The following is a 23,351-nucleotide window of genomic DNA, read 5'->3' on the forward strand; positions in this document are numbered from 1 at the left end:
TATATTTCACACCGTATCCCAGATTGCACTCATCTCAGACACTATAAAGCTTGTTCCTTGATTCCTTTTAACAAAATAATGCTTAAAATCCTCGAAATACCACCTAAACATTCATATGACCTCCAAACAAAACACAAAGCTTGTTTCCAAACTGTAATTAAATTGCTACAGCATTCTCCCTACTTACCCAAACTCCTCAAGCAAAAATCGACTGTAGCTAGTTCAAAGAATGTCCATCCATTATTCAGAATAAAAGATCCATTTTTAAATTGTTTGGAAATAATTTGTTCCGTCCAAGATTGCAAACTTCCCACAATAAACTGTAAAAGATGCTACAGAATAAGGGAATAAAAGAAGACATAATTCACAGAGGAGTGAGTTACCAACCGATTAGCAATTTTTTTATTTCCAAAATAATTTTTGGAGAAAATCGTCCAATATATGCTGCTGCACTCATTCATAGAAAAACATTTTAAAAGAAAATGACTGTACAGCATGAACTGACAAGTACAATCCCTTGGGGAGATTGCTTGATTCTATTTTTAGAAATATCAAGCTTCCTTTCCTGTTATTCACAGCCGACTGACTGAAAGGGAAAATTGTTCATGTCAGAGTGTGGGTGTCTCAAAAACGACCGTTAATTTTTCAAAAAAAAAAACAAATTTTTTTTGGTAAAATTCAAATTTTTTTTGACTGTTAATTTCACTTTTCTTCGTAACGTAAATTTTTATTTTAAAAAAGGTTGAGTTCGAATTTTTTTGACAATCTAATGTCGAATTTGAGACGGCCACACTCTGGTTCATGCATGCGAATTAAGAATAAAAAAATTTTCTTTTTTTCTTCAACAAAAGTTTTTTTTTATCTTTTTTCTTATCAATTTAAAAGCTTTTCAGTGCTACATAAAGTCTTACAGTATTTTATATATGTATCTTACAGTCATATATAAACAAGAATTATGTAAATTCCTCTATGTCCCCCACACACTCATCATAAATTCAATAGGGATACCTTATAAACATTTATGGATAAAATAAAATAGCAATTATGGTAATCTTAACAATAGTAATCTACAAGTATTTAAAGATAAAGTTTATCATATCCTTTAAAGCTTTTTTTTGAAGAGGACGATTAGATTTTATCCTTCATAAGGATGCATTTAATGCTAGTTTATCGGTGTTTTTGTTTGAATTGAGTAAATATTAAATTGCTTCCATTTGAGGATTTAATTCCATTTTTTGAAGGATTTTTCTTTGGAATTGTTAGGTTGTTTGAAATGATTATTAAGTGTTTAGTTCCAATTTTACAATAAGTTGGTATTATTTTGATTTTAGTATGTCAAATTAAAGCTCTTTTCTACAATTTTAAACTAGTTATAGATTCAATTTTGGACGTATAGGAGTAATCCACGAGAGAAACGAATGAAGGAAGCTCCGCCACGTGTGGTTTTCATATGACTGCCTAATTTAGGAAGCTAAAAAGTCCTGAAGCTGAAACTTAAAAGCTTTAAAGCTATTTAAAGATTTCAAAACGGATGCTCAAAAATTCCAAATCGGATGCTTAAAAGCTCTGAAGCAGAAGATTAAAAGCTCCAAAGCCGAAGATTGAAAGCTCCGAAGCGGAAGTTTGAAAGCTTGAAAGCGGATGTTTCAAAGATCCAAAGCGGATGTTTCAAAGCTCTGAAGTGAAAACCTCAAAGCTCCGAAGTGGAAAATTGAAGATTCCGAAGTGAAAGTTTAAAAGCTCCGAAATGGAAGCTTAAAAGCTCCAAGCAAGGCCTCCTTCATTTATGTCGCTCGAGATCAGAGTAATCTAATATCAAAAAGTAAGCAAATTTACAAATTTTGATTTATTTCCAATCGGAATTCTTAGTATAAATCGATAGTCAATTATATTAAATTTCAAAAGTATTGTACCTTCAAAAGACAATTACTCACATTTTTTTTTTTAAATTCCTCATAAGAACATTTAAAATGAAAAATAAAGCTTTAAACTACTAAAAGAATTCTTTTGTGATTGTGCAATAAATTTACTACAGAAATTAGTAAGGTTTGGCCGAGAACTGCAAATTTCTGCATCTTTGAGGTGTAGGCCTGCAGTTCTAGACTATACCTTATTGTTCGTCCAAGACTGCAGCCCAGGATTTTTTGGACCTGCAATTTTGGACGAGCCCTTGAAATTACTCTTGATACTATAGTTGCATTTAATCTATGTATTGATTTTATATTATTATTAAACATTATTCTTAACAGCTAGTCCCGAAAAATTCTCAATATGAACATCCTTTTACCTGACTTTATTCATGTATTTCCTAATATTTAATTCGTTTAAATTAAGGTAAGTACATTGCTCAATAGAATTAAGTTTTTTCGTGTTATTTACTAAATTATCTTTAAAAAAATCAATTTTCTCAACCTGAACGACACAAATGAAGAAGAATCTGCCACAAAATGGAAGCCGCTTTGGTTTGGCTTCCATATGGCTGCCAAAAATAGGCGGATTCAATTTGATATTAATAAAAGAAGTTTAGTAGAGCTTTAAAAGCTCGGTGGCAAAGCTTTTTTCATTTGTGTCGCTCGGGCAGGTTCATTTTCCACTTGACATACATGAGTTACCCGAGCAGCACAGTATGGTTTCTCGGGTATACCCAACATGCCGACCCCAAGATTTGATTCCTAAAAAGTGCCATAAATCAATGAAAAACTGAGTCATTGACTGAGAATTTCAACGATAAATGTCACAAATCTAGTAACCAAAAGTAGACATTCCAAAATAATAAAATAATTCATCATATCCAAAATACCTGATTCATTACTTTAACAATTTCCATTTCCGAGATGAGAAGTCTTCTCCTCCTCACTCATACGACTGAAATTCTCAAAATAATGAATCAGATATTTTGTTTTGGACTATAAGGCCGATGACTGTTGTCGCGTTGATCTGACGGCTGTTGACTGAGCTTTTGTGTTAACATTTGATGGTGATTTACGTGATAATATCCAACACTCCATTGGCTCTGGTTTACCTTTCATTGTTACGGGTCCACGATATTCGAGAGTCATTGAAGCATCATGATTCACTTCGTCAAGCAATAATCTGTTAAGGAAGGAATAAAAATAAATTTGATGGATCAGCAAGGAAAGATTAATCAAACGTAAAGTTTTGACTAATTGAGTTGAAAAGTACGACTGACTTGTTATGAAAAAATTCTTATAAACTATCTGTCGATGCTTAAATAAAGATTTATTGATGGATATAAAGTATCTCATGCTGGTTCGCGAAATAAAATAGATAACTCAATGTTTCATGGACGTTCTTATGGAAAATCTTATTAAAGTAGCGGAAAAGTATCTTATTATATTAGTTTAATGCAGTGGTGGACAACCTTTGTGCCGCGGCACATTAGAATCCCGAAAAATTCTTAAAATGCTTTGTGGTGCGGTTTAGCAAGGTGTGCCGCGAAAAATAAAAGGTTGTGCACCACTGGCATTAAGCATCTGAAATTTATTTAAAATGAAAACTTTGTTGAAACAAAAGTTAAAATTGAATTATTTCATGATGAATCATTCTTGATAAGTTTATGCTTTTGAAATTATGATACGATAAAGTTTTAAGACTTATGTATTCTTTTGTCATCCATTAAATATTTATCATGAATGAAATGTAGCAAAATTTTACTACCAAGTAGCTTCTTATTTGGGTATAAAGAAATTTTGTATTTTTTGTAAGTCATTGTAGCGTATAAAATTTTACAGTTTAATACACACGATAGTACATTTAAAGTTGCTAACTTTAAGTTTAAGATGATACTTGGAATTGAAAATTGGGTAGAAGTGGAGTATGATCAGAATGGAATCTGGGATATCGACTCTTTATATGAGCAAATCTGTTGTTGCGAAAGAAAAACCTCTGTGGCGGACAGGTTAGACAACAGATTGAATATCCGTCATTCTCTCTTTAGTGAGGACTTGGGTTCGATTCCCATTAGAGTCTGATATCTCAATCTTTACATAGAGTCGATAAGTCGAAATGAATAGCGTAATGCTCACGACGTTATAGTAGCTCTAAAGTTCAAGATAACGATAAATCCTGACAAATCCAGATTTACACAGCTCTAACCCGAGATTTCGGTTGTACAGGCAACAGTTCGTCCAAGACTCACATGCTTGCGTTTTCTGTCTATCAAGCCTGAGTATTTGATGACATTTTACAGGACAGTAGCTGTAGTAAAGAACAGATAATATATGCTCAAACATCCTCAAAAAATGAAACTGACTGAATCTTATCATTTTAAAGTAAAATGGATTGCAGATTCTTTATACCCACTGCTAAAAAAATACAGATACTGCCAGAAAATATCACTTAAATTTATTAGATTAAAATTTAATAAAATTCTCAGCCCGAAAAAGAAGGCGCGCACGTATACAGGTTCTCTTATTTATAGAATCATTAATAATTCAGTTACTTGAACGAAAAAAGCAGCGATTTTTCATAAAAATTTCATTATTCTTGTTGATATTAAATTTTTTCTATTTTAAGGACTGATGTATGGATTTTTTAATATTTGTAAAATGTGCGTTGGAAGGCCTATGAAGCAAGACAACTTTATTCATATATGTAGATGAAGTTTTTGAGTATAAAGTTACAAAAATCATAAAAAAGAATTGCGGAAATGATTGCGGTTATAAAATCTATTGGAAGAACTACTATGATGGAATCTTTTTCCTTTTGCATGTAAATTTTATAGCAATTTTGTAAAATTTTCATAGTAAAAAGTTTTTCCAATAATAAAACCACATCCTCCATTAAGATAACTGGTTATGAGTCTATGAAGGAACTTATTAGTTTTTCATGCAAATTTCTTTTGTTTTTTTTGTTAGTTTATTCTAATGCTAGAAGCTTTGATTTAATGTTTGACGATGTTCGGCTTCATTTTGTTACTGAATGAACTTTTGATGCAAAAATTTTCTGCTTCAATTTTGTTACTGAATGCACTTTTGATGCGAAAGGATCTTTGCTTCATTTTGGTACTGAATGCTCTGTTGATGCGAAAATTTTTCTGCCTCATTTTGTTACTTAATGTCTTTTTGATGCGAAACATTTTGTTACTGAATCCACTTTTGATGCGAGAATTATTGGTCTTATTTTGTTACTGAATGCATTTTTAATGCGAAAGTTTTCTGCTTCAATTTTATTACTGAATGCACTTTTGAAGCGAAAATTTTCTGCCTCATATTTTCAAAGAATTTTGTTTCTATTGCAAGTATCCCCAACTGCGAATCGTCCTTATCACTCATAAATCTGGACAATACAACGCAGTACTTCATATTACCAACCAATTCATTCTATAAAACGAAGGAAAATCACGTATAACTCACTAACAATGCATCAATACCGCAATACCAAGCATAAAAAGCTCGCATGCATGTTTATAGGTCAACTATGATAATTTCCCACATAATCGATAAATTTAAATGCATCAAAACGTATTGAAATAATGCAGCATCCAATCCTAACAATGGCACTTCAATGTCACTAGCGAGCAAGAAAAAAATCAATAATTTCTTTCTATTAAAGACGTTTCTATTTTTATCCAAGCATCATTCATCGTATCTAGTTCAGCAATTTGCAATAATTTTTCATTTTAACGAGAATAAGACGGCAAAAAAAAATTAATTTAACTTACTTGTAAGTCACTTCACTGACATTAATCTTGCCGGGTATGCCAGTCGTCTCCGTGCGACTTGTTATATTAACTGTATTGCCAAATAAACAGTATCTTGGCATTCGATGTCCAATTACTCCTGTTACAACCTCACCTGAATGAATTCCGATCGTGACTTGCTGTAAAATTGAATTGTAGACATTTTAAAATTCGAGTCTATCCAAACCTACCCCAACCATACAGTCCCAAATGAATAAAAATTTTCTACTCACAATCGGTTGATTTCCCATTTTAACACTGTCAGCCTTATCAATCATATCAAGTGCCAAACGTGCAATTGAAACAGCATGATTTTCACATTCATCTGGTAATCCAGAAACTGCCATGTATTTATCACCCACCGTTTCCACCTGTTGAGTATTTTTTGACGCTTATGAATTTATTCACTCACTTTTTTTTTGTGTGTGTGCCTGAATATGGCTCGAGGATATGAAATTTATGTCAGTATTTACCTTGTAAATATTAGAATTTGAGTCTGTCAACGAGTCAAATGTTGTGTAAAGTTCGTTGAGCATTTTGACAATTTTCATAGCGCCTTCAGTGCTTGTATTTGCGGCACAATATTGACTAAATCCAACAATTCCTGAAAATAGGACTGTAACAACACCATAACGTTTTGGTGCAACAGGTCGTTGATGTCGAAGTTCATTTGCAACTGTTTTTGGTAATACTGAGTACAACAGCACATCCGTCATCTTTTTCTCACTCTCTAATTCCCGATACGTTTGTTGCAGCTTGTCAGTTAAAATCTCTAAATTTCGTGTTAATTTATATTCCGCTTCAAATTGCTCGGACAGCAATACCAAATCGCGTGTTGCATCATGAAGTGGTACATCGGAGATGCAAAGTCCTTTTCTGTTGTTTAATTTGATGACAATGGTGATGAAAAGCAGTAGAGGAAGTTGAGGATGTAAATAAATAATTAATGTTAATTAGATTGTGTTGAATGATTGTTGCTGTTTATGTGAGGTTGGTAATGGAGGAGATTGAAATTATTTGGATTTTTTTTTTACTGAATGCACTTTTGATGCGAAATTTTTGCATCTTTTTTACTGAATACACTTTGGAAGTTGAGGGTTTTGCTAAGTTTATTAGCAATAAGGAAAAATAGATGCAAAAAATGTAGTTTTTTAACTGAATGCATCATTGAATTAGAATTTTTTTCACTGAACGCACTATTGACGCCAAATTTATTCATTGAATACACAAATGACGCAGAATATATTTACTGAATATACTGATAATTTAGATTTTTTTACTGAATACACTACTGATGCAAATTTTTTAACTGAACGCCCTAAAGACGCAGAATCTTTTTTACTGAATGCACCAATGACGCAGAACAAATATGCTGAATATATTTATGATTAAGATTTGTATACTGAATACACTATTGATGCAAAATCCTTTTTTTGTATACTGAATACACTATTGATGCAAAATCCTTTTTTTACTGAACGCACTTTCCATGCAAAACAATTTTGCTTCAAATTAACATTTCATACACGCATAATAAGCAGATTCATATCAGATTCAATTTACTTTTAATGCTTTGTTGCGTAAAAATCAAAGACACGACACTAATGTAATGAAGAAGCAACAAAACCTTTTCGTTTTCTGTTAGATTACCGTATGTCTTTAAGTTAATTGAATTAGTCGCATTGTTAACGATTTTTATCTTTTTCTTCAAGCACTTCATTGTCTCGTACTCAAGGGATTTTAGCTCGAAAACTTGAATGAGATGTGAATGTAAAATAGCTTAACAAATTGTTTTACGCTCTACAAAAAGGAGATGATAATCTTATGATTAAAAAGAAGAAACTAATGTATTCAATTAAATAAGCACCGACTGTGTAAATGAAATATCAAGTCACAATCCAATATGTCGGAAATTTTCGTTCCATTCGCCCACAGAATGTCATGAATGTTTTGACATTTCCAACAAATGTTTGTGCTTCATGGAATTACCGAAAATTGGTAAAATGTGAAAATTGTTGTGTCTTAATTAACAGATTCATGTTCTGTGTATATTAGTCATTACTCGACATTAGTTTGAAGATGTTTGAGGAAGGAAAGGTCGCATAATTTTAAAGCATTCCTGAATATTTAATTCGTGTATCTAAATTTGACTAATAAAGGTAATTAGACGGCAATTAATAATTAAATTTCCACAACATTGTAGCAACCAGTGATGGACAACCTTTAACTTTTCGCGGCACACGTATGCACACCTTGTTGTGTATTTTCCAATGTGTGGCCGTCTCAAATTCGAGTTTTTGACATTAGATTGTCGAAAAATTCGAACTCAACTTATTTTAAATTAAAAATTTACGTTACGAAGAAGAAGAAAAGTAACGATCAAAAAAAAATTTGAATTTTAACGATTTTTTTTTTTGAAAAAAATTAACGGTAGTTTTTGATAAAGCCACTCTCTGGCAGTTTTGGAGGCACACAGGTTGTCCACCACTGTTATAGACTAGTTTAACCTTGACTCTATCCCAAATATCCATGACAATATCAAACTCATGTCTAATAGATAATGTCATACGTGACAAAAATAAAAGTCATTTTCCCATTAAGGTCATTGCTCATATTTATGCGTGTCTCATATTTATGCGTGTGTCGTTAAAATGTCTGGCTTAGAATATTCATCGTTTGCTTGACATTTTTACTTTCAATTTACATGCTTTCTTGCTAATAATAGATATGTTTCATAGACTTAAATGAATTTCTTCTTAGGAAGTAGTAGAAGTGCTTGTCAAAGCGCAATATACAGTAAATTAGACGGCGTCTATGTAGGAAAATTAAGAACATTCCTCGTGGGTAAAAATGTGAATTTTCACAAAGCAAACTTTGCGTTCAATTGAAAATTAGAGATTTAACGGATTTTTAAAATTCAAAATCCAGCACTACATTGTAATGAGCTTTAACAGCTAGGATATTAACCCTCACTTACTTGGTCAAGTCATCCAAATTCAACACACTCGGATAGCACTGAAACATTATCAAGTCAGACTCTTCAATGTACATCATTTGTCCCTATAAGGTTAATTGCCACAGAAAAGAAGATAGAAGAGATTTAATTATGTACATAAAATAAAATTGCATGCTAATATGAAGCTCATTTATCTTTTAATTATACATCATTTACCTTCAACCTCATAAACATATCAGACTTGAGCATCATTCCAGGCTTCGTTTTAAGGACATAAATTGTAGTAATATGAGATAATATTGTTCTAAATGATAGCTGTATATGTGGTCGTATTGGCTCGAGTATATCAAGAATATTGCAATTCTCATTGGCTATTTTCGGTATGACACGTAACACAGACTTACCAGCCTGTACAATGTTCATTTGTCGATTAAACATGAGATGAAATGGAAATACTTGACAAAATATTTGTGGCGATATCAAATGCTCTTCAGATACCAATTGAAAATCATCGAGTATCTCTTTCTCGTTATCATCTGAGTATGCTGTTGTGTCTACATTTGCATTGTTTGCATCATTTGTGGTATTTGGTGATTTTGGGGATTTTGGTATTTTTGGACCGATTTCGGTGATACGAAATTGGATGTGATTATGTTGAGCATTCTCTGTGTCTTCCGTTGGTGTGGCTGTGTCTAGATCGTTGTTGAAGTATTCTGTGGATGATAATATTAAGGTTGTCAAAGGCAGAGTTGGAAAACAGGTGTCTATGACAGGTAAAAACCATACAAATTCTTGATAATTTGTATTGTTTTGTAAGAAAACTATTACCAATAATTTGTACGGTTTTTGTCTGTCACAGGCACCTGTTTTTTGCAACTCTGGTTAAAGGTCTGGTGCATATAACATGACTTATTAACTATCCAAGCGATTTTACAAGAATTACTAAATTCAAAAAAGTCGTTACAGTCAATTTGTACATCCCCTACAATCTGTTGATGCTTCTGAATGAGCAGCAAAGCTCTCAATTAAATATCAAAGCTCAAAAGGAATTATTTTAATTACATCATTAACATAGAATATTGAAAAAGTTATTTTATGGTTCTGAAATTTGTTATAATTACACTTTAAAAAGCTTAACAAACCGTAACTTCGGGGGGACATCAAAGAGACTGGAAAAATTTCAAGTCAACAGACATTTTCTACAACATTAATTACATCTAATGAGATGAATAAATCATGAGAGTTGTGGAAAATCTTAATTTTATGAGGGTTGTTCCTCAATGTTTTAAATAAAGGCAGCCACAAAACACGCAATGGTTGAATTTAACCACAAAATACTCTGGATTATTATGATTCCGATGAAATTTAATGAATCCGAGTTACTACTTGTTTGAATGAATCTGTAATCATAATTAATTTACTGAACGATTGAGTTGATGTTGGGAACGAGAAACAGCATGAATATTCATTATCGAGAATGCATCGTGTGTAAATAATGCTTTATTTAGTCGAATGGGGTTTCATCAGTGATATTCTTCAGAAAATATAATGAGAATTTTAGATTTTCAATTGAAAACGTGTTTTTGTTTACATTCCTCACATCAAAAGTTTTCATGTTAGATTCAGCTAAATTAACGATTTATTTTGTACTGTTTTGATTCTGTAAGGTAGATTTTTAGTGAGCAAAGCAGCTTCAATTACTTTTTCACTAGTTTCTGCAAGGATTTTTAGAAATTTTCAATAAAAATGAATTATTGAAGGAGAAAAATTGCTTTTGAGGAAAACTTTCAGTTGATTTACCCTTAAAAGCTGTTTATTTTGTAAACAAACTAGAAAAAGATGTCAATTAGCTTACTCATACCCAGAAAGATACAACAATGGTAATAAAAAGCTACCAATTCTCAGTTTCCATCAAATTCCAGCTACATCTAACTCTTTTGTCAACAACAAAAGCTGTTTTTCGCTGAAAGCTTTCTAAAAAATTTGAATAACTTCAGTTTCAACTCATGTCAGCCTTCTTGTGAACAGCTTTTGCACATTTTCAATTAAGCATGCAGGACAAAAAAGCTAAATTGACTACTTTTTTGCCTCAGTATAATACAATATCCTTTATCTACTCATGCATTTACTTCGTTTATGTTTCATGCATATAAATTATTGTTTTTCTCATTCGCACAAAAAAAAAGAAACTGAAAATTGATTGGCTATAAAATCGCATGAACGGCTATGCTGCAAATTTTCCAATTTCCAATAAAAAAAGAGACTCACTTTTTTCGCATCGGTTATCCGGCACTTGAATATCAATGTTTTTATTATTATTGTTGTTATTGATAGTAATGTCATATTTATTTGTAGCATTGCATAGTATCATGTTGTCATTGCTGTTTACATCCTCAGGCGCATAGTTATTTTCAGCATCAGGAGTTGGCATAATTGGATCCCCTTTGCGTTTAATTATTTTTATGTCAACTTCAACGCCATGAAGCTTTGATGCGACAGCCTGTGGAAAAATTGTATTTAAGTTAAGTCAGAATTCCGAATTGGATGTGCTTTAATTAATGTATACGAGATTGCTTACCTTTACGATGCCAATGACTATATATTCAAGACCGCCACGATCTGAATAATAATGCAAAATCAGTGAACCATCAGATTCCTCTGTGCAACGAAACGATGGCGCCCTCATGCCGGGATATAATAAGCCTAAATGATCATGCAAGGCATCTAAATTCTGTTGGATTTAATGTGCCGGAAATTGTATTTATCGTTGAGTGTGCAGCATGAAAATAAAAGGAATTAAAATTCTATGCTGTGAATTTTTTTTTTTGTATCAGAAACAGATAAATTGCGGACGTGAATTGCCACACAATTCAAACATTTTTGTGACCTAAAATGACACTAAAATTCAACAGTCGGAATAATTCTTTTGGGGACTTTTTACTCCAAAATTGTTTTACTTTATTCTGTGATATGTGCTCTCATGAACAATTCAATTGAAAAATGCCCTCAACGGCCAGAGGAAAAGTCTCTTTTTTTGTGTATGCCATGAACCATACAAAGTCATTTTTTTTTAAAGAATATGATGAATGACAGTGACAGGCGAGAGAAGGGATATAACTTATTAAATTACGTCAAGAAAGCTTTAAAGGTGAAGATTTGGATAAACTTGAGAATATTTGATGCTGAATTGAAGTTTATTATGCTTAACAAGCTTGAGTTGAACTCAATTATACTGAATTGTGAGGATTTGATTTGATTTTGCCAAATTAGCTGAATTGTGCTGAATAAGTTTAAATGCGCTTAATTATATGAGATTAATTAAATTTTACTGAATCAGCTGAACTGAGATGATTGAAATGATTGACGCAAAATCTAAGATTAATCAAATTGTACTGAATTTTGCTGAATTTTGAATTAATTGGCTTAAGCTGAATTGAACATAATAAGTTGAATTGGGTTGAATAAGGGGAATTGAATTAAGTAAGCTGAATTTGTAAATTAGAATAAGTTGAATTTTGCAGAATAAATCTAATTGAGAAATTAGTTAAATTGTGCTGAGTAAGCTGAATTCAGCTCAATACTTCAAATTATACTCTGAATTCAGCACAATAAGCAGGTTTATTAAACTTTTTTTGAAAATAAAGTAACAGACTCTATGAGAATAATCTAAAAATTCACCATCTGTGTTCCAACACAATTTTAATAACACATAAAATTGAATCAAAACAATTTTACAGAAGCGACGATTAAAACAAAAAGAAAAATTCCGTGTGAAAATTCTCATCAAAATAAGACGAAAAACTCCTGTTCCATGCTTAAAGCATCTTCATTGTGAGCTAAGCGAGAAAAATCTCATTATTATTATTTTTATCCAACATATTTCAAAAGGAGAGCCTGAAGTCACATGAAATTGTTAAAAAATTCACGCAGATCCACTTTTTCCTCACCTCATAAAAAATGTAAGCGGAAAAACAAAAATTTATTTTTTTTTAATGTGAAATAAATTTTAATGAAAAAAGTTTTTCTTGTTTTTCCTCTTGAATGATTTTGATATTGATTCTCAAGTTCATCAATATGCACCTAGCGTATAGAAAATTATTGAATATAATTGAATTTGAAACTTCATCGATATGATCTGTTTATATAGCAATTACCAAAAATTACATTGTTTCAAAATTGAATTATATTTTATAAGAGATGAATTATTTTAATGAGATTGTTATTGATATCTTTGGAGAGTCTTCAATATTGCCTGTAAGACTTATGCAAGACTCATGCAGAGCTTGCTAGACCATACAAAATTTTGTATGCTAATGTAAACAATGAAACATTTATAAAATTGAATTCTAAAATTTTCATACAAATATCGAAAATTGGATTTTTTTTAACTTTTGCCTATTGGATTAGTGTCTTATAAAGCCTTTGCAATGCTTCTGTACTAACAAAATTCAACTAAAATTAGATAATTTTCCAAATCAAACTTTAACAAATTTCTTTCAAATTTTTCAAAAAATTCAAATTTTGACCGTTAAAATCGGATAATTATAGTTACCTGCAAAAAATCTCTTGGTGTGGCACCTAATACTTGTAGAATCTTATCATATCCTGAGTCCTGGCAGTAATCGAAAAATGTTAAACCAAAAAGTTCAAGGATGGAGTCAGCTGGAATGTCTAAATAAATTAAATTCAAATTTTACTAAAAACTTCCAACAAAGAATTTCAATTTTAGATAAACATTAGGAATTGAATAAGTTTTTCAACAATTATAAAAGCACACACATATTTATGGGAAAATTCACAAGTTTTTGGAGAAATAAATTTGAATCTATACTTTTTTGTGTATGAATGCACAACTAGTTTTATTTCAATTTCCTCAGAGCAAATACAAAATCGTTTCTATAGGAGCTTGTTTACAATGAATTTGTTATATAAACAATTTTGAATGTTCTTGAAACTCGAGACTTAAAAGCTTATTTCAAAAGGAATATTCTTCGTTTTCTTTAAATTGATATTTATTTGCCTTAATAATTCTTAATTTCACAAAAAGCATCTTAAATTCTTCACAAAATGTAATTTAATTTTGAAATTTTCATAATTTAAAAAGAAAATTTGGAAATTATGAAAGAAAAAGTTTTTATTTAAATTTTATTAGCTTCAGTTTTATCATAATTCTTTGATGTTTTTGTGCTTCTTTTGAATAATGGAATCCGTAAAAACAATTAAATTAATGGAATTAAAAATATAATTTTAAAATATTTTGAAATTAATTATGGAGCTGCACAGTAGAAAATGAATAAGATTTAAAAGGATGAATTATGAAAAGGATTTATGGCTTGCTATTTTCAAATGCAAGCTTCTTGAAAATTTGTTTCTCGTATTCAAAATTTAAGTTTATTATTCAGGATTAGAGAATGAAGTTACCGAGAATCAGACCGCTCGGTCGACGAACACTTCAAACGAAGACCGCTCGATCGACGAACAGTTTGAACGAAGATGAACCGGTTCGGTAACATGGTCAGATAGTGCACAAAGACCTTTCAAAAAATATATACGAAAGATATTCACTTACAAATAGTGAATTGGGTTATGCCATTTTCCCTACGAATCCTTCAAGTATGGAGCTGACCGCTCAAATCGACGAACAGGAGTAGAGATTGTAGATACCCAGACTAGGACTGCTCGGTCGACGAACGGTTTAAACGAATCGCTCGGTCAACGAACAGTTTGAACGAAACCGCTCGGTCGACGAACAGTTTGAACAAAGACCGCTCCTGATTTGAACAAAAACCGCTCGGTTTACAATAGATCGACGAACAGTTTGAACGAACTCCGCATCTCGACGAAAATCGTTCTATTTTATTACTTGAAAGCATTAAAAAAACAAAGAATTAATTCGATTTGCTAGATCCCAATTCTGCAGACAAAAGACTTTATTATAAGGAACAAAAGAAAAGCTCAAGCTCCCACAAAAAACAAATGAGATCTATATTATTATGTCACGTTTATCCTTAAAAACGTTAGATTAAGTTTTTTACTAAAATTACGTGACAAAAACAAGAAACGATGGAACTTTTTCATTTAAATTTTTTTAATGATGCAAAGTTATCCATCGACTCGATCTAGTTTATAGTTTAATAAAGAAGCAAAAAACGTATCTGAGAATTTCAATTTTCATGTTTTTATTGAAACTAGTCAGGAACAAAAGAAAAACTAATGAAATTTAAGATGAAAAATTAATAGGAGAAAATGCAGAAGGGATAAACGTGATTAAAACTTTGAGGTTATGGACAGAAGCGTAGTCAGGAATTTTTGAGGGATTTTTTTTTTTTGAGGTTAGGTTGTTGGGGGTTTTAGTTGGTTAGGGTTGAGTGATAAGGATTTAGGAGGAGGGTTGGCTGTTGAGGGTTTGATGGGGATTGGAAAGGTTGTTGAGGGTTAAATGGGGGAGGGAATAGGTTGATGAGGGTTTGATGGGGAGGAGGTTGGGTGAGGAGGGTTAGTTTGAGAAGGGGATTGGTTGATGAAGGTTTGATCTGCGAGGGGGTTGGTTTGAGGTTATGGGGACTTTTGTCTCTAAACTTAGCAAAATGAAGAATTTTTATAAAATGAAGTGGGAAGCTTCACCTCCCTGAATGTGTCCCTATGAGCCATGGACATTAAACAACACAAATGCTCCCCAATACGGAGCAGCAGCACACAAAAGATAAGATTATTATTCTATAAACTTTTATTTATTATGCACAGTTACCCTCCAATTGGAATTGCTTCTACACAATCTCGTGCTATCGAATTTTTATAGCTTCCATAAATTTTTGCTCATTTTTTTCGAAAGCTTTTTAATGTAAAAATATCGAAAAGTTTATTCTAAAAATTCCCAAAATGTTTATTGATAGTCCGGATGGGACAATAAAAATAACAAAAAAAATATTGAAAATTATTATTATGCCCAAATGACTTACTTAAAACCTCCACAGCAGCTCCGACGAGGTTGTACGTGATCTCATCATCGTAAATTTGTCTTACTAAGAATTGTCCGTCCATATTTACTTCAGCTTTTCGTCTATTTTATTTTGTAGCATTTTAATGTCGATGAATTATTAATGATGAGGAAAGCAAGGAAATAAAGGAAGTAAAATTAACATTTCGGTAATGAAAAAAAAAAGTGTAATTAAGGTGAAAGGAAATCATCCATTGACCAGAAGTACATACAAAATTATGACTGCGGATTTTCATTTTGATATGAACTTTAACATCCTTAAAATAGAATTAATTCATGTGCTGCAAACATTCATTTAGCATTAAAATTACATTAATGCTCTACTCCCTGTGGTTCCATCAAAATTGCTTTTAAGAATAATTCAAGAATTTGTTTTTATGATGGCCATGATGCTTAATTTCATCTCAAAATTTAATTTTTGTGTGTCTTTAGGGCATCGCATAAACAAATTAATTTTCATTATTACATTTCTCATTATTATATCAACATTGTGCAAGATTGTTAAGTACAAGTAAGACCATGTTCTTAAGATCTGCATTAGTAAGCATGAAGAAATACTGTGAGAATTACATATACAGACATATATTTAATCAAAGTGAAAACTCCGGGTCATCCAAGATTCAGAATCATGACAAGAGTGGAAGGTTTACCCCGGGGTGCCAAGAAGAGTCATTATAACATTTAAGGATTTAAATAAAAACTAAAGTTGATGTATGCCGAGTGACACATAAGCAGAAAACTTCATGAAATTTTGAGGACCATAACAAATGTATGAGCTTTACCCCGAAGCATCTAGAAGCCTAGTTATCGACACAAATAAAGAAGACTTGCAGCTTAGGCGCTCCGGGACTAGAAGAGTGGGAGTTTTACCCCGGGCGCCTTTAAGATTCTTAATGCATCTTTTTAGGTCTTATAAAAGCAATAGTTCGTGCATTTTGAGTGATACAAATGAACAAGACTCCATTATTGGTGTACTTTGAAGCATGACATTCAAATGGCTGATATTTGGTATCCACATGCCAGCTTTCATTTGGTGTTAGTTAAAGAGCTTCATTAGAGCTTTAAAAGCTCCGTGGCGAAGCCTTTTTCAACTGGTCGCTCTGTATAGCAACCAAAAGTGTGGAACTGATCAAATTCACCAAAAGAGATTGGGCTATTCTGTACCCTGGCTTAAGGTTGGAACCAAATTCAAGGCTCAAGTCAACTCGAGTCAAACAAATGTTCTTCCCAGAAAATCTCATCCTAATTGAAATCGAACCAAAATAAATTACAGACAAAATATTTCCTTCCCCATTTTTATCATTCCTTAAAGCTTTTAAGCATTTTCCTTGAATATTAATTTATCTCAAGCTTGTTAAAGTATTTTACATACTTTAGAAATTATGAAGATGTTTATCTCATAAGGAAAAAAAAAACGGTAAATTAATAAACATAACAGAACATAACATGCTTTTAAGAGATGCATATCAGACATAGAATTTTCCTCTCCTCCTTTTTCTTGTGTAATGAAATTTTCTTTTACACATTTTGAGGATGAAACTTTTTAATAAAAAGAAAATTTGTTAAGATGTGAGTAAAAAAAAAAGAGAATTAAAAAAAGTCGTAAGTGAGGTGAATGAATCAGAGCGTGAAAATTAAACAAGATGAGGTAAAGGAAGGAAATTGCATCCAAGAGATAATGAGCAAGAAAATTCCCGAACAGCATGATGCGGAGATTTCCAGTTTTCATCGCAGTAATTCCGAGTGGAAACAAATATGTTAGAACAAGGCTTGGAACTAGCCATTGATTAGAGATTAACTTGTCAGCAATTATTTTTTTCATACTTTTGTCCAATTGGGAATGTCCAATAGTCAAGTAGCCGTCATAGAACACTCACATCTTACTATCAACACGGGAACATAGTGATGGATAAGCGACTACATTGTACAGCTCGGGTTTTACATCTTTATGGTGAAATATTAAGCTTTTAAAATCATTCATGGATATTTTTGTAATGAAATACTTTAAAGAATTGAATGAGAACTGAATGAATGTAACAAATGATTTATAGAATCTACAAGAATTTAGATAGATCACAAAATCGACAAACCCAAATAGCACAAATCGGCTAATCTAAAATCCAGTCTCAGATAGATATAATTGTGACTTAGTTCGGACATTAGTTTGTATTCGGCACCATGCCAGAGTCATGCCGGTCTGGTGCCAGAATTTGGATTGATCAATCGACTGGTGTTATTCGGAACGTTTAAATTGACTCTATTTGGACAAACCCTAACAGGCAAAGAGCATGTTGTCAAGGTACAAACCACTTCAAGCTTAAGTATTGAACTTAGTTTAGATCTGCGGCATTGACAATCAAACCAATCTATTAAATTGTAGCTCAATTACTCTCACCACACAGTCAAACAAGCATCTCAATAATTTCCCACATTAACATCTGCTCTAAACCTCATTGATTATTAAAACCCCTGCAAACAAACCAGAACCTTTGGAAATACTCAATGTTGAATAAATAAGCAATTATGTGTAAATAAACGTGGCTTGTTTCCAAGATTTTTGTAAATATTTAAAGAAATTTTGCTTTCTGTCTCGTATGGTTGATGAATAATTTACCAATTTACCTCCACCAAATCTATAATAAAAATCTGATATTGATAAAAAAGGTCAAACCTTTTCTTGAACTTCGATCTCGAATGAAAGGCAAAAGATTTTACCAAGAAAATTCGCTGTGCCTTAAAGTTATCTCACAAAAATGCAAAAATCATGTTTAAAATTTTATAAAGAAAGAGATTCTTGCAAAGATAATCTCACGAGTCTCTTTTTTAGTCAGACTAAGTACGGCAGAGTTTTCAAAGAGTATTCAGTATGCATCAGATTTCAATGCAACAAAGTTTGGTGAAGATAGAAGAAATTTTAGGGAAAAACTTGAAAGAATTTGTAAGTTTTGAAAGAGTTGAGGGGAATGTTAGGAAATTGCGTAGCTCTTTGGAGGAAATTTTACGATTTTCTAATTAATAATCGGAATCGATCCCAATCAGCACAATGGAACAATCCACAATTTTAGATTCCCAGAAATTGAACAAAATCAGCCGTCAGAGTGGCGTCGGGGCAAATTCAAGTCTAATCGTTATTACGACAAGAGCGTTTAAAGCTCTGTTAATGCTCTTTTATTAGTACATAAGGGAACCTTAATTTTAAATCCGAATGGATTTAAACACAAAGGCGACTTCATTCGAGCAAGTCAATTTGTTCTAAAATTTAAGACTACATCTCAAGTTCCATAAAGAAAAATACAAGAAAATTAAGCAAAATTCAACCCAGAAAATTGAGATGTCAATCATTTCTGGTTTACCCCAACTTGATTACCATACAGAAAAACTTCTCTTTAATCACCTCCTATTCTTAAATGAAATATTAACAGGAACATACACAAAATGTAAACATTCCTTTTACCAATTTATGTAGTAAAAACTCTTTCTACAATCATAAAGAGTAAAAAGGTAAACAAAGTTGATACGACAAACTTCTTTTGGGATAGAACTTTTACATGACAGCATACAGTAAACATGTTTCTATTGACTAAAATAAAAAAGTTTTAACTTTATGTTTTTTTGGAAGTATAAGAAAAAGTTTGATGAGCTTGTTGACAAATTGTTTTACTTGTCGTTTTAGAAGTCATGAAGTCTACCTGTTCAGTATCCATTAAATGTAAACATTTCACAATAAATTTAACAATCCTAAGTGACACAAAATAACAAAAATGATTGTAGCGTAACTTTCTGTGTTCATTTCTAGTGTAAAATTATCGCCTGCTTTGAAGTCGTAATGCAACACTTAGCACAAAAACATTATATCCTTGATGTCAAAATGAAAACAGTTATTGCCATTATCAAGGAATAAGATACAACAAAGAGAGACAGAATGTGGATTGAATGATTTCTGTAATTTGAGATTTCCTTTCATCTTTTATAATTACTTCATGGAATTGTGAAGACTTATTTGTTGTCTGGTTCCGATTTATACAGTTATTCAGTATGTTAAATGCTGATTCTGAGGTAAATTCATGAAATTTCTATAAAATTCTTCAGAAATTTCTAAATTGATCAACATTGGCCTTGCTTGAGTTCCAAGAACACTTTGGAAGGAAGCTGGCGATAGAGACAGTGTTGCACTTGGTATCGAGAGTTGTCAGACGGAAGCCAGCAAAAGAGCTAGCTTTAAGAGCCATCTGACGTAGGCCATGAATCACAATTGACCTGTACAGCCAGTAAATTAAGTAACTAAGTTCCTGTTTGAGGCACAAGAATTAATTCTCGAAAAAAGCACATCTGTACATCTTCTTCAATACCATAATAACATCATTTGCCACTAAATGACCTCAACAAAGAAGAACTTTGTATCCACAGACATAATAAAGTCTTCAATTCAGTACAGAAGCTGTATATGAAGATATCCCTAATACATCATAATGTACAGACTTGTACAAATATTTTAATAAGAAAATTCTTTCATCAAAATACTCACTTTATCGTCTCCCATATTTCAGTTCCAAAGTTTTTCAGCACCAGCAGCTCCAAAGCATAATTCACAAATCCATACTAAATGAGTGTGTGTCACAAAGAATGAGTTGGATGTATGGAAAGAATGTATTTAGCACATAAAAATCTGTTATTTAGGTGATAAAGGTTTAGCATGTACTCGGAGATGAAAATTGGCTTCATTCATATTTAGATTAAAATGTCCTGTTTGGTTAAAACTTTTTAATTGCGCGCTTCAGGTGGGAAATTTATTTTAAGCTATGCTGCAGCAAATGAAATTTGGTATTCATTAAAACATGCTCGAGGGAAAATGTTTGGATTTGCTGATGAGCAATTATTCAAAGTATGTGACACTTAGACGTACGAAAAGAGAATTTTTATGCCCGGAAAGCACAAGGCGTAGAATTAATTAAAAATCTGTCCCCAGAGCGCTTTAAATCTAGTCTAAGGACGGATTTGTCAATTCAAGCCTGAAGCCAGAGTCACGCTTGACTAGGACTAGATTTTTGGACATTTCTGTACCCTGTGTCTTCCAGGATGACAGAGTCAATAATAAAAAGTCTTTTGATGCAGTTTAAACAGCCTCCTTAGAACGACTAAATCGTTGCCTACTCAGACTTATTTTTGACTACATATCTAATCCTGCTATCCCGAGCAGCACAATCAATTCGATAGGACACTGATCCGTTAAGGCATTGACGTCAATCTATGAAGGTACACTGACGACAATGTCACGACTGTTTTCGTCAATTTTTGCGACAAAAACTGAAATTTATCACATTATACAGCTTAACGTTTCCCAACATCAGAATTAAAACTTCAGAACAGCTTAATTCTGTTCGATTATGGATTTTACAGCATTTAAAAGTCAAGGCTTAAAATGTAAAACTCAATTTGACTAAAACCAATCGCCACATAGTACTCATGCCACAAAATGTCACAACTTCCATATTTTAAACGAGTTTAATTATCAAAAATATGTAAAATTTGAACCCGACATTTTGAGGCTTTTTAAAACACAATCTTGGATGTTTATATTGTTATTAAAATTGGGAAACTAATAAGGTTAATGGACATTAAATTTTAATAATTTTATCATGAATTATGTGATGATTCTAAATATTTATACTAAAATTCAGAGAACAAAGTCAACTCTGATTTTGGATCCAAAAGTTAATTCGTGTTAATTCGAGTTAATTCGACTTACTTCAAATTTGAACTTTGCCCAAAGAATTATAGATCAAATTCACAAACTGCAAGTCAATTTATTCCAAATTCGGCACAAAAAATAGTCAATTCATTTCTAATCAAACCAATTTATACCAATTTTCATTAACACCCAACCAAAACATGTGCATTATTTATTACTATAATCCACTATTCCAAGTCTACTAGATTGTCTATTTTGTTATTCTATTGTATTTCATCAAACAAGATTCAATTTACTCAACGAGTACATGCTGTGTAATAAAGCATTTTTCCATCAATTTACCATTTTATTTCTATTTTTATTTTTTTATCCCTTTCACGATCGAATATATTTCATAGAATATCCACTTTAAAGCACTATCCAACAATACCGGTTCACATAAAATGTTTACAAATTCACACATTCGATTGACATCGGATAGATTGAAATACCATTGGCATTAATGCAATCGATATTGATTTTCCCTTTGCTGCACATTCACTTTTTTTACATCACTGAACCTGTGTGCTTCCTGACAGCAGAAAAAAAAAAGGTTTTTCATTCCACTAATTAAAGAATTTTTTTTTACGGTCGGAAATATTTTTTTCTATCGGAAGTTCCTTTGATGGATGAATTCCTTTGATCTGCACAATACGATATCCACTTTTATCTGTTTTATTTCCGATTTTTGTATTAAAAATTCCACTTTTTTCAATGCTTACTTAAATTAATTTTTTTTTAAATTCCACAAAACTCATCAATTTCAATCCTCAATTCCTGACTACAACTTAATTTTCACGACTTTTCACGTCCACGATCCGAGTATAACTGACTCCACTGTTGTGATGGAACTGACATGCAATTTTCATTCATAGAATGCCAGACAGTCGTGAGAGAGAAGCAAAGAAAAAGTTTACCATTACAACTTCGCTAGTCCGAACAATGAGAGAGAGTAAGTAGAAAAGGAATTTTAAGGAAGACAGCAGACAGAATTTAAAAGAAGATTAAAGATGTGTCGAATGTGACAGGAAAAGACGTACGAATATGTATACATATTAAACTGACTGATAACATGTTTTGCAGTTGGATATTGTAAATAATGGAAACTAAGAATGTGTAATATGCTGTTGATGCTTTATCGAAATAAAATGAAAACAAAAGAAAATTTTGGTATGACATGAAATGTAAATATTTTCATGCCATGTTGATGGTGAAGCTTTACATTCTGAAAAATTTATGTAAGACAAAAACAAGGAATTTTCGGAAAGATGGAAGAAGCGGAATAGACAGAATAACTGTGTCAAGATTTATGAGGTTGTTTTGAAGGATCGGTGAAGGGATTTGGCTGGAGGGTTGATTTTTTGAGAATTTTTCTGACTTGTCTTTAAGTGCGTTAAGTGACTCATTGGTGAAATTATTTAGTTTTTCAGGTTCGAATCTTAAAATTGTAATTTCGCCTTATTTCAGTCGATTTGAAGCACAGGAGCGACTTCAAATGAAGTGAAGCCTTGAAAGCTCCGTGACTCAGTAATAATAAGTCAAATAAATAAGTTGCCGGAACCGAGACTTCAAAGAATTCCCATGAAGTATTGATCTCAGTCTTGAAAATTCATCGAAATCGAGTCTTCGGGAAACTCTACCGACATTATCTTTGCGGCACACTAGAGAACAAGTTGTTCTGCTCGGGTAAATATCCACACTGAACTTTACTTACTCTACTATCTCCAACAAAGCATCAAACCTATTTCAACTGATTCAATAAATCCTTTTTTTACAATCCAAACCTCCCCAATAAATCTGATTTCCTGACTTTAACTTTAGAATATAATTTTTTTTCAATTGAGTACATTCTTATGTATGGTGAACGACCTGGGGGGAGAAAAGAACAAAATGAGAAGCAATTCAAGTTGAACACGCTTCGTATTCGTATCAAATTTCAGGCAAAAGAATTTTACGAGGAAATCTTGCT

At 32.1% G+C, this 23,351-nt stretch overlaps 1 protein-coding gene across 1 annotated transcript; it reads right to left on the minus strand.

The window, feature by feature from the left end:
- Nucleotides 1-898: 898 nt before the first annotated feature.
- Nucleotides 899-22,219, minus strand: Gycbeta100B (guanylate cyclase soluble subunit beta-1-like). Its single transcript, XM_070650286.1, has 12 exons — nucleotides 21,686-22,219; nucleotides 20,180-20,253; nucleotides 15,617-15,717; nucleotides 13,210-13,328; nucleotides 11,236-11,388; nucleotides 10,926-11,157; nucleotides 8,874-9,370; nucleotides 8,679-8,761; nucleotides 6,175-6,577; nucleotides 5,935-6,072; nucleotides 5,684-5,841; nucleotides 899-3,093 (listed from the first exon to the last, which is right to left on the minus strand). Exons 1-12 carry the CDS (start codon nucleotides 21,686-21,688, stop codon nucleotides 2,907-2,909), a joined length of 2,148 nt encoding a protein of 715 aa, XP_070506387.1. The 5' UTR covers nucleotides 21,689-22,219; the 3' UTR covers nucleotides 899-2,906.
- Between the last annotated feature and the right edge of the window lie 1,132 nt (nucleotides 22,220-23,351).

This window comes from Chironomus tepperi, unplaced genomic scaffold (genome assembly GCF_022539635.2).
Source record: "Chironomus tepperi strain 1889 unplaced genomic scaffold, CSIRO-AGI_Ctep_v1 contig_445, whole genome shotgun sequence".
Lineage (NCBI taxonomy): Eukaryota > Metazoa > Arthropoda > Insecta > Diptera > Chironomidae > Chironomus > Chironomus tepperi.